At 40.0% G+C, this 14,073-nt stretch overlaps 1 protein-coding gene across 8 annotated transcripts in view; it reads left to right on the forward strand.

The window, feature by feature from the left end:
• Window positions 1-14,073, forward strand: part of TTLL7 (tubulin tyrosine ligase like 7) — a 231,913-nt gene that overhangs the window by 96,662 nt on the left and 121,178 nt on the right. For all 8 annotated transcript variants that reach the window (XM_074266394.1, XM_074266399.1, XM_074266400.1 and 5 more), the window contains one exon: window positions 7,073-7,167. In XM_074266394.1, the coding sequence (XP_074122495.1) occupies window positions 7,073-7,167 (95 nt within the window). The remainder of the gene's footprint in view (window positions 1-7,072; window positions 7,168-14,073) is intronic.

Here is a 14,073-nt window from a genome sequence, read left to right on the forward strand (position 1 = left end):
TCTGCCCCAGCTTGACATTCTCCAGTTTCACCTTTTCCACTGGGCCCCTCCTGCGCACACCTGTCCCTGCTCTTCCCTCCCCTGGCCAGCTTAGCTGTCCTCTCCATCTCTGACATAGGAGAGGTGGGCGAGGGAGGGAGGCCGGCTGGGGACTGGGGCCCTGAAAGGGGACTGGGGAGCTGGGAGCTGCTTCCCAGCAAGCCCCAGGAGAAAGCCCTCGAGAAACCAGTGATTCAGGCTGTTTTTTTAAAATGTAGCCTCCACATATTCCTCTCTATTTGCAACACAACTGAAAGTTAACTGAACCTTTTAAAGTCTCTTTAGCATTGAAATCCTGAAAAACAAAAAAGAAAAACATTAGCCCCCAAGAAGATTCATGGAAACAGAGTTTGGAAAGATAGGGGAGAGAGTACCTCCATTTTCTATTCACTCGTTGTTCTGCGATGATTAATTATAATAACCACAAAAATATATCCAGCAACAGCTAATAGTTCTGGCTAAATAAACCATTTCTTGTATCTGTGAGAAAACTGCATGAAAGTGGTTTTTTAAGCAAATTCTGATCATCAGATTGAAAGACCTTTGGCGCCACCAAGTGGAAGAAAAGTTAGTGTTAAATATAGGGGAAATAAACATTTTCTGGAAATTTTAAAGCCGAGGGAAAACGCATATTCCTTTTCCTAGCTTCTCAAATCCCCCTGCTCCAAAGTAAATATTGGGAAAGTGGAAAGATGGGCAATATTTTGCATTTATGGAGTGGGTTTTTTGAATCACTTGTTCCCCAAGTGTTTTTTAAATCACTCGATCCCCCTTTCCTTGCAGAAACATGGACTCCCTTCTGGTGTTTTGGCTTGGGTCAGCGTTAGGAGCTTTTCAGCAGGGAGATAGATGGTGGGCTGGGATGGTGGCTGGTACCTTTCCACGTGTCCATTCACTTCTGTGCATTGGTCCTCGGAGGGTGCAGCCCCTGAGATGTGTCCGGCTGGGGGGGATTTTTCGGTGCCTTTCACATGGTGGTAAGGGAAGGCTGAAGGAAACCTGGGGAAGGAGAAATGTGCAGAAGGCTGCTGCATAGCTTGTTGACTGACCTGTACCAGAGCCATCTTTAGCTTAGTTGTGTTCTGCCCTGATGGAGATTAATCAGGAAGCCATGATCAAGCATCTGCTGCTGTATTAGGCTGCTTTGGGAGACAGGTTGCCAAGAGGGTCTTGGATTCAAAGTCAGACTGAACTCCTTTCTGCCTCAGTCACTCTCTCTCTTTGTGACTGTAGACAAACCACTTCCCCTCTTGGGGCCTCATTATACTCATCTGTAACATGGGAGGATGGGATAGACTTTTCCAGTCCCAGATCTGTGATCCTAAGTTCTGAGAAAGTTCTCATTATTTTTATTTGTTTTCTGTTTTAGCATCTTGGGTCCAAGAGATTTGTTCTGTCTGAATGGGCAGACAGAAATTTTTTTTTTACCATTTCTTTATTAAAGTCGTGTGTTTGGTGAATTAAATGTCTGTGCCTCCTATTTCTTCCAATTTATCACTGTCTCAAATTTAAAGCAGACATTAGCAAACTTTGGATCAAGGCAAAGGCTGCAGAAAACTGTTTGCTTATAAACAACTAATCCTATCATAAGAACTCGAGTTTGCCTGGAAGTAAAAGTGCTAGCAGTTGAATATGAAAGGATAGAGATTTTTCTGAAAATTCCAGCCAGGCTTACTAGGGAGCGAGGGGAAGGGGAGCAGAGGGGAGAGTGCTATCCTTCTGTTGTTGCCTATTTCTTAGTGATCAGGTGAATTATGGGGTTTTTCAAAATGCCTTCTTGAATTTTGGGCCACAACCATGAATATTGTCATAAACTTTTTCTGCATTTGCTTTGTGGGGGATAGAAAAAGTTAAAAACTCCTCGTTAAAAGGGAAGGGAAGAAAACTAGGAGCTATTAGGGATCAGAATGAAATTGGCTTGCTCCTTTCTCTAGGAATAATTTTGGAAGCCCAAGTGTAACTGGGCACTCTGAGCCAGTTTTTTCCATCTGTGTAAGTTGATTCTCCTCCTAGTATATTAACATCCAAAAGAGGGTCCATATTTCCCATTCCATTCAGTCCTGATAAACTCTATTTATACAGAGCCTAAAATTACCAGAGCATAGCCTTTGCCATTTAACTCTTAGTGGTCATTTTACCTGCTGTGTGTGTGAGGAGAGCTGAGAAGTTGTGAGCTTAAAGAAGGCTCGAACTTGCAGACTGAAAGCTGCTGATTTGGTGTCTGTTAATGCAGGGGCAGCTCTGGTGGTCAGTAGATGAGGGGGAAATGAAGCATCAGGCGTGGTGGCAAGGCTGGGGTAGGTTCCTTTGAGTCCAGGCTGCCCCAACACTGCCCCTGCAGAGTGGGAATGGACATGTTGAGATGGCTGTCAGACTCTGCCTTTCTGGGTGTCCCAGAAGGATGCTGGCAAAGGGGGGAAAAGTCCAGAGGGGCAGAGAGCCATGTCACATGAGGAGTGATGGGAGGATCAAAGGATCATAGACCTCAGAGACCATCTGGTCTGACCATCCATGTTTGACAAATGAAAAACCAGAGGTCCTGAGAGGGAGGTCGCTTGTCCAAAGTCATGATGGGGAAGGTAAATGCCATCAATATGGCATTCTACTTGTCTTCAGCATGTTGGGAAGAAATTAGACTTGCTCAGTACCTTCCCTCTTTAGTCTTCTCTTGCTACAGATGTATAACTAACTAGAATAGACAGATAAAAGGTAAATATTGGCTACGCTTAAAAACCACAGCAGGCCAAAAAAAATTAACTTTTCTAAAGATTATCACCACTTCACAGTGGAACTAGCCAGCTTGGGAGGCACTGAGCCTTTCATTGCTCTTTGTAATTACTTTACTCCCCTTTGGGGAGGCTAGAGGAATGAACCTATGTCGATGTGATAGAAAATACTATTTTAGGTGGTGGCAAGTTGGATTAGAAGTCACCACATTTCCTCCTTATCCACTTTTTCTGACTGTCTTATTTCTGGACATTCAGGATAATATGGGAACAAAGGAAGCTTCTCCTTAGTCTCTCCCTTTGGTTGCTAGGAGCAATCTATTGGGCTTGCCTTGGCAGTTATGCTACAGGAAGCCAATGCATAATACTTTTTAAAGACTTACTAACTCCTAAGAGGCTGTTAATTTCTCCCACCCTCTTGGCTTTCTCCATTCCTGGTTCCAGGAGACTTGAGAGTCCCATTATTGAGGTTCAGCAAATTTCTCTTTATGCTCCAAATTGTTGAATTATACACAATCCAAATACATGGACAAACACACACACTTGGACATATACATGAACAAAGGTACACCTCCTCAGGTACACCTCCTCCCAAAGCACATACACTGAACCTGCCCATTCCCCTCCTACTCTCACCACCAGCATCCACTTAGACAAAATTATACAGTAAGGTAGTTTCATTTCATATTCCTACCTTTTCTTTTGTGGACCCTTTTCTTCTTGCTTCTTCCATAATATTCTGGATCTACCCAGGACTTTGTGCCTCCCAATTCCCAGAGCTCATTGCTTCTCCACTGATGTTTCAAACTGGACCGAGTTAACTAATTTAATAAAACTAATTGGCTAGTGGCATGTTAGTTCTTAGGATAGCGAGTAGAGGGTTGGAACTGGGAGTCGGGAGCCCACGTATTCAATACCTGCCTCAGACACATACTGGCTATGTGACCCTGGGTCAGTCATTAGCCTACTTGCAGGGTGTCCCCTGTTCTGTCCCTTCCTCAAGGCAACTCTGGCCAGAACTAGTTTTGCATGATTTTCAGGAGATGGTATATGGAAAACTTATTTAGTAATATATAAATTTTGTAAATTTTAAACCATTCTTTATAAAAAGTCTCAGTATTGACCACACTTTTCTTCCTACAGCTCCATCTAGATCTGGCTTGTACAGAGCCTGAGCCTGCACCTGTGTATCCAGGTTCAGGTATTTTTCCATGTCTGGAATACATGAAGACAGTCAATCTGTCCACAAAATCCTAGTGCAGTTTGAAGACACCCTGTATATACACAGGTTTCCCCCCCCCCCCAGGGATACAATCTGCATACGTTCATGGGATCACCAGATTGTAGATTGAAAACTTGAAGAAACCAAAAAGCAGAATGTGATACATAGCACTGGTTTTACAAATGAGGAAAAGAGCTCTCAGAAGGTTAAAGTGACCTAAGGGCACCCATTGGCAAAATCAGGATTTGAATCCCAAGTCTTCCATCTTCAAGTACTGAATGTCTTGCTCTGTTCCACCCTGAGTGTAATGTTCTGCAGGGATTAGAGTCCTCTGAAAAAGCCTGGCTACTGAATCTCATCTGGGCCACTGGCAGAGGAGGGGTGGTGGTGGGCAGGTCTGGTACCTCTTGGGGGATAACCTAGATGCTCTCCTAGGCTCCTTCCCATTTCTTCTCTTAGGACAACGCAGTTCTGTGCAGCAACATCCTGTAAGTCCACAGTGTAATTTTTCTTATTTCTACTCAGGCCATCCTTTCTTGCCTGTCTTTGTGGGAAAGTTGACTGACCCCCAGAAGTCCAGAGATGCTTCTGTGATGCCATTAGCATGCTGTGGATGCTTTCCCCAGAGAAAACACTTTTCACTTACTAGCCATTTGTGATTTTCCCTTATTTCAAATTGAGAAAAATATTTCTTTAAGAAAGGAAAGAAACCCCAGGGCTGTGAGATGGTGGGGCAGCAGGAGAGACACACTTCAAGGCCTGTTTTCAGAAGGATATTCCCTTTTGGTGCAGGGTAAATGAACCACTTAAATAGACATGGCCCATCTTAATAGCTGGATGGTGCCATTTCACAGCTTTCTCTTCCCTCCTCCCCATTAAACTGATATATTGAAATTGCATTAAGATCCCAGATGGATAGTAGAATTTTTATCTACCTTTAAAATGTAAAACATAAAAAACCACCTGTGGAAATGTGACTGCCTCCATGCCACAAAGCCTGAGTTCAGAAGTTCTCTGGCACAAAAATAGCACTCGGTGAGAGGGAAGAAGGGGAGATTGTAGTTTTTTTCTCATTGTTTGCCATTTGACCTTGATCAAGTTGTTTAAAATTGGGGAATCTCCCTTTCTCCATTGATAGTTGAGATTTTGTGTGTAAGATTTGTTTGGAAAATGTTATTAACTTGTGAGAAGCAGGTGATGGAGTGGGAGGATCACCAATCCTGGGAACAAGAAGATCCGAGTTCCATTTTTGCCTCAGGTGTTTGAGGATTCAGTTCAGCTCAGCAGATATTGATGAAGCATTTATTAAGTGTCTGGCTTGGGATGGGGGGAGAGATAAAGATGGAATGGCTCATGCCCTCAAAGTGTTGTCAAATGCTGTCAGCCTTCGAGGGTCACCTAAATATCAGGGACCCTGCCAGTGACCTCTTTGTTCTTCTCCAGGCCACCCCCCTCACGCTGGTTACACTCTCTCCTCCCCAGCTTGATCCTCACTCTTCCCTGCCCCTTTCTCTTGAGTTCCGGCATTTTATCCTATCTTTGGTCTTGCTCTTGGGGTCCTCCTACCAGCTAAGCCTCCTGTTCACAAACTAGAGAAAAACACAGAACTGTGCCGACTGGGTCGAGAATAAATTTATGTAACATAATCTCAACTGGATCCTCACTGCTGCAAGGCAGTCCTTTCATACTTCCCTAATTAACTCACTATCTCATATCACATTTCCATAACCATTTCATTCCTCCTCAAACCTCCCATGGCTCACATTTCTTCCACCTCACTCCCCAGCCCTCTTAGTGGAAAATTAATAATTCACTGAAAAATGAATCCCTTTCGCAAAAATCTCTCTCTTATCACTAGATCTTTTTAAAAATATTTTTAAAATTAATTTTATATTTATAATTTTTGACAGTACATATGCATGAGTGATTCTCATCACCAGATCTTAACCTGTTAGAACTTTGGCTTCTGTCTTGTATAAATGGGTGGTCCCTCTTGATAAGGGGAATCCTTCATCTGCATAAGTGGTCTCATTCCTTCTGGTCTTAGCCTGCAGGAGAGCCTTTTTATTTTCTGTACTCCCAATTATGTTCAATTTCTTCCTTCCCTATGTGCTCATTTTCAAAAACATCTGTCTTCTCTAGCTATCCTAGCTCTGCTCCTTTACATGACTGAACTCCTGAAGAAGACCCTTAATACTTGTTGGTTCTCATGATCCTAGCTCTTAACATTCTGATTGTTTGGGATAACTGACTTAGGTTATATGACCCTTAATGTATCTCATATGTAAAAATTAGAGAGCTGGGCTTGAGATCTTTAAGGGAAGTTATCTATCAGATTCAAATCCCCCATAATTTAAGAAAAAAAATATATTGAAAAGCATAATGGAAAAAGCCATTTTTAATTTCCCTTCAAGCACTTAAAAAAAAAAATTCTTATACAAGTTATGCCTTATTCATTTTTTTACCACCAGATGGCGTCAAATTGCAAAAAATCCAATTTGTGTTTTCCAAGAGCTTCAGGAAATTGGAGAAAGTATTGGGTACTTAAAGGGAAAAGTGAAATAGTAAGTGTAAGAATTTTGGACAGCATCAAACCAGCAGAAGAGCTAAGAAAAGAGATTTCCTCTATGTGCAATAAATAATAGTGTGGTGGGAAAAATCATTGGATTTGTATTCAGAAAATGTGTTTGGATTCTGTTTCTGTTACTTGGAAGTTGTGTAACTTTGGATAGATCTTTTAATTCCTCCTTCCCTCACCCCCAAGTTTCTTCTTATAGGAAAATGAGTTAAACTAAATGATCTTATTAGAGCCTTTCCATACCTCAATCCTCTGGGAATTTTTACTGTCCTAGATTGGTAGTTGTAGCCACTTTCCTTAAACTAAAGGTTTTGTGCATCATAACTAAACTCTAACACTATGTCATGAAACTCCTATTCTCTGATAGCAATACGTTTTATGTTTCTTTGGAACTAGCTATGATTCATCTCAAGTGTTTTCATGGAACCAATTCATTGTTAAGCAGTGCATGCTTATATTTATTGACACTCTTTAACTTATCACTTCTTCCTCTTTTATCATTTTTAGATTAATCGAGCCCCCAGCTTTGGAACTGATCAGAAAATAGATTATGATGTAAAAAAAGGAGTGTTGCTTAATGCCCTGAAGCTACTCAACATCAGGTAAAAATTCTTTCATTTTAAAACTTTTTTTTCTTTTTCTTCACATTTGGCATAAAAGGCCATATTTTCAATTTAGTTTCAGTTGGAGTTGATCTCGGCTTTCCTAAATCCTCAGATCTATCGGTAGATGTAAAACTCTGTTTACTCCATCTCAATACTAACTTAACTTTCCCATTGTGTCTTTATGCTATTTTGCTAAGAGTTTCATTGAATGTTGTTTAATGACTGATTGTATTTACACAGAGAACTAAAGCGAGAGGAGGGGAAAGAGTATAGATAGGAAAAAAATAATTTTCTTGCTCCTATTAAACATAGAGGTATGAAGGGACTTTAAGCTAATAAGATCTTGCTGCCTCAATATTTGAAGGACTAGCTTGTAGAAGAGGAAATATTCTGTGTAAATTAAATGGGCAGAATTAACACCAGTGCGTAGAAGTTCTGTAGGAGCAAGAGGCAATACCTGACATTTAGATGTCATAGATCTCATGGACTTCCCCTCCCTAGAGATGTTTAAACTGAAAACTGAGTAGCTATAAGAGATTTGTATGTTAGGTGTGAATTTGAACCCAGTGACTCAAAGTCTTGTGTGGTTCAGAGATCCTTTGATCCATCTATCTGACTCACACATTTATGTATCAGAACAACTACAGATATTCCCGAGCCAGTGCCTTATTGTTGGATCTCTGCAAAGCTACAATCAAAGCCAACTCCTTGGTTATATGAGGGATTTTTTTCTTAAGTGTCTGAAGCTGGGAAGGGATCATTATTTAAAGGAGACAAGTATAAGGCTTACTTTGAGAAAACTTCCTATTTTGTCTAACTAAGCAAGACCAGACCTGATAAATATGTGAGCTAAAATAAAGTGAAGGACATAGCAAAGAACAGAATGATTTAAAAGAATTGTTTTGGGGGCAACTAGGTGGCGCAGTGGATAGAGCACCAGCCCCGAAGTAGGAGGACCTGAATTCAAATTTGTTCTTAATATACTTAACACTTTCTGGACAAGTCACTTAACCCCAATTGCCTCAGCAAAAAAATTAAAAATTGTTTTTCAGTTGTTTGCAGATGCTAAATTTCAAAGGTTCTTAATCTGGGGGCTGTGGATAAATTGTCAAGGGGTCTCTAAGCTTGGATATATAAAAAAACCATTTTTATTTAAATTTGTTTTCTTTGTAACATTATGAAGTTTATTTGATGCAACTTAAAGCTTTATTCTGAGAAGAGATAGGTAGGCTTTGGCAAATGGCTAAAGGAATCCCTGATTCCCCCCAAAAAATATTACTGATGTTTGCAGTGAAGAAATTCTTTGAGCAGGTATATTATTCATTGTCTTCTGTATTCTTTTGTTAACAAAAGCCTACCTTGCCTTTTTAGATTAGCTTAATTATATGGTCATTTTAAAATGTGTATTCTTATCTTTGCCAGAAAAGCAGGAGAGAGAGTGTAATGGATTAGAATGCCAGTCATGGAGTCAGAAAGATGTGTTCAAGTTGTGGCTGTGTCAACTTAGGCAGATCATTGAAACTAAACTGAACTAAATTGAGATAATAAGTTACAGAAAGTTGCTAGTCTACTAGCAGAGGATACACGAAATGACAGGTCTATTCTCTATGAGTGGGGCCAGGACGCTGATCTACACCACATCCACTCTAGGGTACACTGAATGTTTTCCTGAGGTTCCAGTGTGATTAGCATGGATTGTAGTCTCCACATGCTTGGTGAGTGTGCTTTATCCAAGTCACTGATGAAGCTGTGAAACAGTCAAGGTCCAACCACAGACCGTTGGGGTACTGCACTAGAGACCCTGCCCCCATTGTCCACCTTTAAATCGGCTCCTTCAGCTGGTAGAGCACCAGTTAACTAGACTGCTGCTTATGCCAGATCTCGGCATCTTTTCTGGACAAAGACGACAGGAGAAGGTGGCATTAAAATCTGGTTAAATGAGCTCCACAGCCTTCTTCATAGCATGGGCTTTTGATGCAAGAGAGGCTCAGATACAGCAGTGGCTTCCTTTGTCATATTTTTTTAATTTTGTCAGCATCCAGAGTCAAGTTCTCGAGTAGAGCCCGGATAGACTTCACTTTCTCCTCTTCCTTGGAAATGGATTTTTTTCTCCTTTCATCTGTTTCTCACTCCCTTTCTCCCTAGCCTTCACAGTCCAAAAATCACCAGCAGATCACTGTAATATGTTCAGAAGGCATGTCTGGAGTGCTCCTTGGTTTTTTTGTATATCAGAGTATGCTTTGGCCTAAGTGATTTTCATGAAAACTGGCAGGAACTTTGTAAAGGAACTCTGTTAGCTTTAGCCTTCTGGTAGACACTTTTGCTGTCTTCTCCAGTTCAAAGTTTATTCTCCTTGGCAGAGAAGAAGTTGTCAGAGAACTGGTTAGTTGTGCCTTCTCTTTGCCATCTGTTAACATTTTTCCTTTTGACACTGACCCATGCACCTATCTCTCTTAGGCCATTTCCTGCCTCTGACAATTTTAAAAAATATTTTTGTTGTTCGTTACCTTCCTTGCCAGCTCTTGGTCTTTAAAACTTTTAAGGTTCCTGACATTTTGCTTCTGATCAATGTGCATGCAATATCTCTTTGTCTCTGTCTTTGCTTCTGTTGATTTTAAAAGTTCTACATTGGTCAGGAAGTTCCCTATGCATCCATACTGACCCTCTTTGGGTAGTACCATTCTCCTCCTTCCCACTTCCTATTTTCTTCCTCATGGCAGTTATTTTCTTTTTGTCTTTAGAATTTTATTCTTAACAGTTTCAGAATTATCCTGAACTGATTTTTCTTATAATTTTAAAAAAAGAACTATATAAATATTGAATACATTTTTTCGTGCATTGGTCACTAGAATTAATTTTTCTTTAATATTTCCTTCCAGTTACATTTAAAACAATTTTACATTTGTTTTTTAAAACTTTTGAGTTCTAGATTCTCTTCCTTATCCCTATCCCCAAACTCCATTAAGCAGCACATGTGAAGTTATGCAAAACATTTCTATAAAGTAAAAGAAAGCATATATTTTCTCCCTTAAAAAGAGAAACAGACACAGAAAGAGAATTAGAATACTTCAATATTTGGAAACAATCAGTTCTTTCTCTGGATATGCATAGAATTTTTTGTCATAAGTCCTTCAGAGCCAATCGTGGATTATTGTTCTGCTGAGAATAGCAGTCATTTACAGTTGATCCTCCCAGAACATTGCTATTACTTTGTACATACATAGTATGTTTCCTTTTGTTTGAGTTCATGGAGGACTTACTAAGTTTTTCTGAGAGCATCCTGCTTATTTCCCACAGAAAATCATCATTCTGATAGAACAATAATAGAATTAATAGAACATAGGTTTTAGAGTTAGATGAAACATTAGAGGCAATCTACCCTGGAGACAATCTACCCACCCACCCTATCTTACAGATGAAGGAGGAGGCTTAGAAAGTTGAAGTGATTTGACCAAAGTTAATGGGTTTTTCATGTAATCAGTATCACCGAATTATAGAATATGAGATTGTAAGAGACCATCTAGAACAAATCATGCATGAAGTGGTCATCCAGGTGATCTATCTGATCACTTTCAGTGAGGGGATATCCATTGTATCTTTAGGTACCCTACTTTGGGATAACTGGTGTAGCCTTAAATATGCTGCCTTGTCCTCTACACCAATGTAACTTCTCTACACACTGTAACCAAGAAAAAACTATTTAATTCCTGTTTCACATGGCAGACCTTCAAATACTAGAATAGAGCCAAGTCTTCTCTTTTTCAGCCTAACTATTCCCTTGACTTAATCACAAACTTGAACTAAAGGCTTTTTTTCACTGTGCCTTCCTCTGGACATGGATTATGAATATTCTTTAAAAACTAGGGGGCCCAGGACTGAGAACACTATTCCATGTGTAGTCAGTCATAGGGTAGAGTAATAACTCTTAACTTCTCAGAGGTCCTGAAAGCTACACATCACATGAGGGTGTTTGATTGCCATATTACGCTGTGGACTCATTGCACCCATTACCCACTCTACATTGTCTGAATATGCCTTCCCCAAACCATATTTTTGAAGATGATTTTTTGAACCCAAGGATATGACTTTACACTTGTCTTATCTCAATTTCATTCTTGTATATTCAGATCCACACTCTAGACTTTTAAGATCTTTGGTGGATTCTGGATGTCATTAACTAGCTTTTTTATATATGAGTTTTGTGACTCCAAATTCTAGGTGTTTTTTTTTTTTTTGGTTTTGTTTTTGCTAAACTACTGATTGTAGAAAGCAGAGGGAAATGTTTTCCTAAAGTTACCTTCTGTATGGCACAGTTCTCAACTCAAATAAAATTGTCTTCTAGTTCATAGCTTTAGAACTAAAAGAGATCTAAAATGAGATATTTTCCCATCCTTTCCTTTCCCCTTCCATTATTTTTTAATAGGGGCAGAGACAAATTGATAAAGTTGCTTTCTTGAATTGAAGCCCAGACAGGAAGCAAGAGTTGGAGGTGGGACCTTGGAGTTGGTCACCTCAGCTGAACAATGTGTACCCATTTCTCATTTCCTAGATCCAGAGATCAAGGTTCAAGGTTTTGTTTTTTGTACCTGCACCTCCCTTGCTCCAGCATTTGCCAGTTTTAGACTGAATAGAACCTTCCAAAATGCAGAACAACTTATTCTGGGTCACTAACATATGCTGTTAGCAGGGAAAACAGAAAAGCATGTATATTGCCGAGGATGATCTGTGTCCGCTGTCATATTGATCTGGAGGTAATGGCAGAGCATTAGAGTCTTAGATGATGCAGTATCTAGAACACTGGGCCTTGAGTCGACCTTGCCTGGTGGATACCCTTGGACAGAGGTGATCCCTGGCATTTTCTCTGCCTGTCTCCTGGGCCTGGGATGCTCTTCCTCATCTTTTGCCTCCTGGTTTCCCCTCACTTCCTTCAGATCCTAAAAATCCTGAAATCCTGCTTTCTACAGGAAACCTTTCCCAACCTCTTTATTTCAAGTGCCTTCTTTCTGTTAATCATTTCCTATTTGTCCTATGTATAGCTTGTTGACACATCTGTGTTTGCTTGTCTTCTTCCCCATTAGGTTGTGAGGAGCTTCAGGGTAGGGGCTATTATTTGCCTTCCTAGTATTCTCTGCACTTAGCTCTGTGTCTAGCATGTAGTTGATACTTAATAAATGCTTATTGGCAAACTGTATGTGACGCCTAAATCTTCTTGTCCAGTTGGCAAGTCAGGATATCCCCTTCATGATGTCAATGGCCCTCTTTGGGAATGAAGGAAAAACAATAATTGATAGAATTCTTGAAAAAAGGAAATACCCATCCAGGTTTGTTGTCAAGATCAATTGAGATAAGTTTACAGATTTCAAGGCACTATAAAATTCTAGCTAATAATAATAAATGCATGTAGCAGTAGTTATAATATAGCAGACATGAGAGGCCAATAGGTGATTCATGGGGACCCTGTAAATGTTAAAGAACCTAGAAGAAAGTAAATCATCTACCCTCACCAGGGAAGATCCTGTGGGGAGAATTTATGAAAGGGCAAGAACCCCAAAAGGTGGAAGTGAGGTCACAGAAACCTCAGAGTGTACATATAAGAGTTAGAAGGGACAGAACATTTGGGAAATATTTGGTTTTGTGATAGAGATTCCCAGGCTGAAGGAATATTCTTTTCTCTTTAAGTGGTTTCCCAAATGTCTTTTCTTCTATCAGGACTTGTTAAAAGAAGTCCTAGTCCAGAAAGGTTATTTTCCAGCTAGGTTCCTTGTGTGCTGCAAGCTTCATGAGAGCAGGGGGGGGGGGTGTTGTGCACACAGCCCAAACTCTGAACCATTTGGATGATCCAACAATTGTCGAATTCCTGAATTTTATCTTGCCTTCTCCCAGCTCTGTGCACTTGCACAAACCATGTTCAACTTCATTCTTAGAATAAATTCTTTCTACATATTTTTGTGATGACTTTTTATTCCTTCTATGATCAGTTCAAGCCCCACCCTCTGTTCTTCCTTCCCTTATCACCTTCCTTCCTTGATTGACTGATCCCTCACTTTAAAATATAACTTACATTGGTGTCATTTGCTGACATTGTGGTGTCATTTATGAAACGGTAAACATCTTGAGGTTCAGGATTATATCATTAAAAATTTTTGTATGAGGTCCCCGATTTCTAGCATTTTGCTTTACACACAGTAGGGCTTAATAAACATTTGTTGAAGGATGCAAAGAAGTATAAAAGTTATGTTGACCTCCTGAGACAATTTTGTAATAAGATTTTTCAAAAGACCCACTCCAAAGTAATAATTCCTTGTTGTGATTAAAGATATATTTAACACTAAAAATCTAGTCTACATATGGAAAGTGAGCAGAATAGCATTTGGGACCAGTGGAGTGGGGATGGGGCGGATGTCAGCAAAGATCCCTAACCAAGATGGAGATGGAGTTTGAGACACTTGCTAAGTTAGAAGGAAAAGGCCAGGATAATGGATGGTGTGGACCAGGACTTGAGAATTTACTAGTAGTAGGAGGAAAAGGGTGATAAGAATGTATCATTGGGAAAGCATTGGGAAAGACTGGGAGATGGCACTTGAGATGAAGGAAGAAGACCTGGTCAAGCTGAAGTAGACAGAAAGCTATTGTGACTTTTAAGTAAATATAAGCACTCCAATAAATGTAATGTCTAATTTTCTCATTAATAGTGTACTAATTTGAGGACTTCAAACCTATCTGTCTTGTTTCTGCCAAGTGACTGGAAAGGAGAAAAACAGGTGTTCAATTCAGAAGAGTTATTTCTAGGAAAATCAGTCGTCTTGGTAGAAACCCTTGGTGGTGAAAATTTAGATATTTGGGAACATAAGGAACTGATCATCTATGTTCTCTGTCCTCACATACCTTGTTACATAAAAATAC

This window comes from Sminthopsis crassicaudata, chromosome 4 (genome assembly GCF_048593235.1).
Source record: "Sminthopsis crassicaudata isolate SCR6 chromosome 4, ASM4859323v1, whole genome shotgun sequence".
In the NCBI taxonomy this organism is placed as follows: domain Eukaryota; kingdom Metazoa; phylum Chordata; class Mammalia; order Dasyuromorphia; family Dasyuridae; genus Sminthopsis; species Sminthopsis crassicaudata.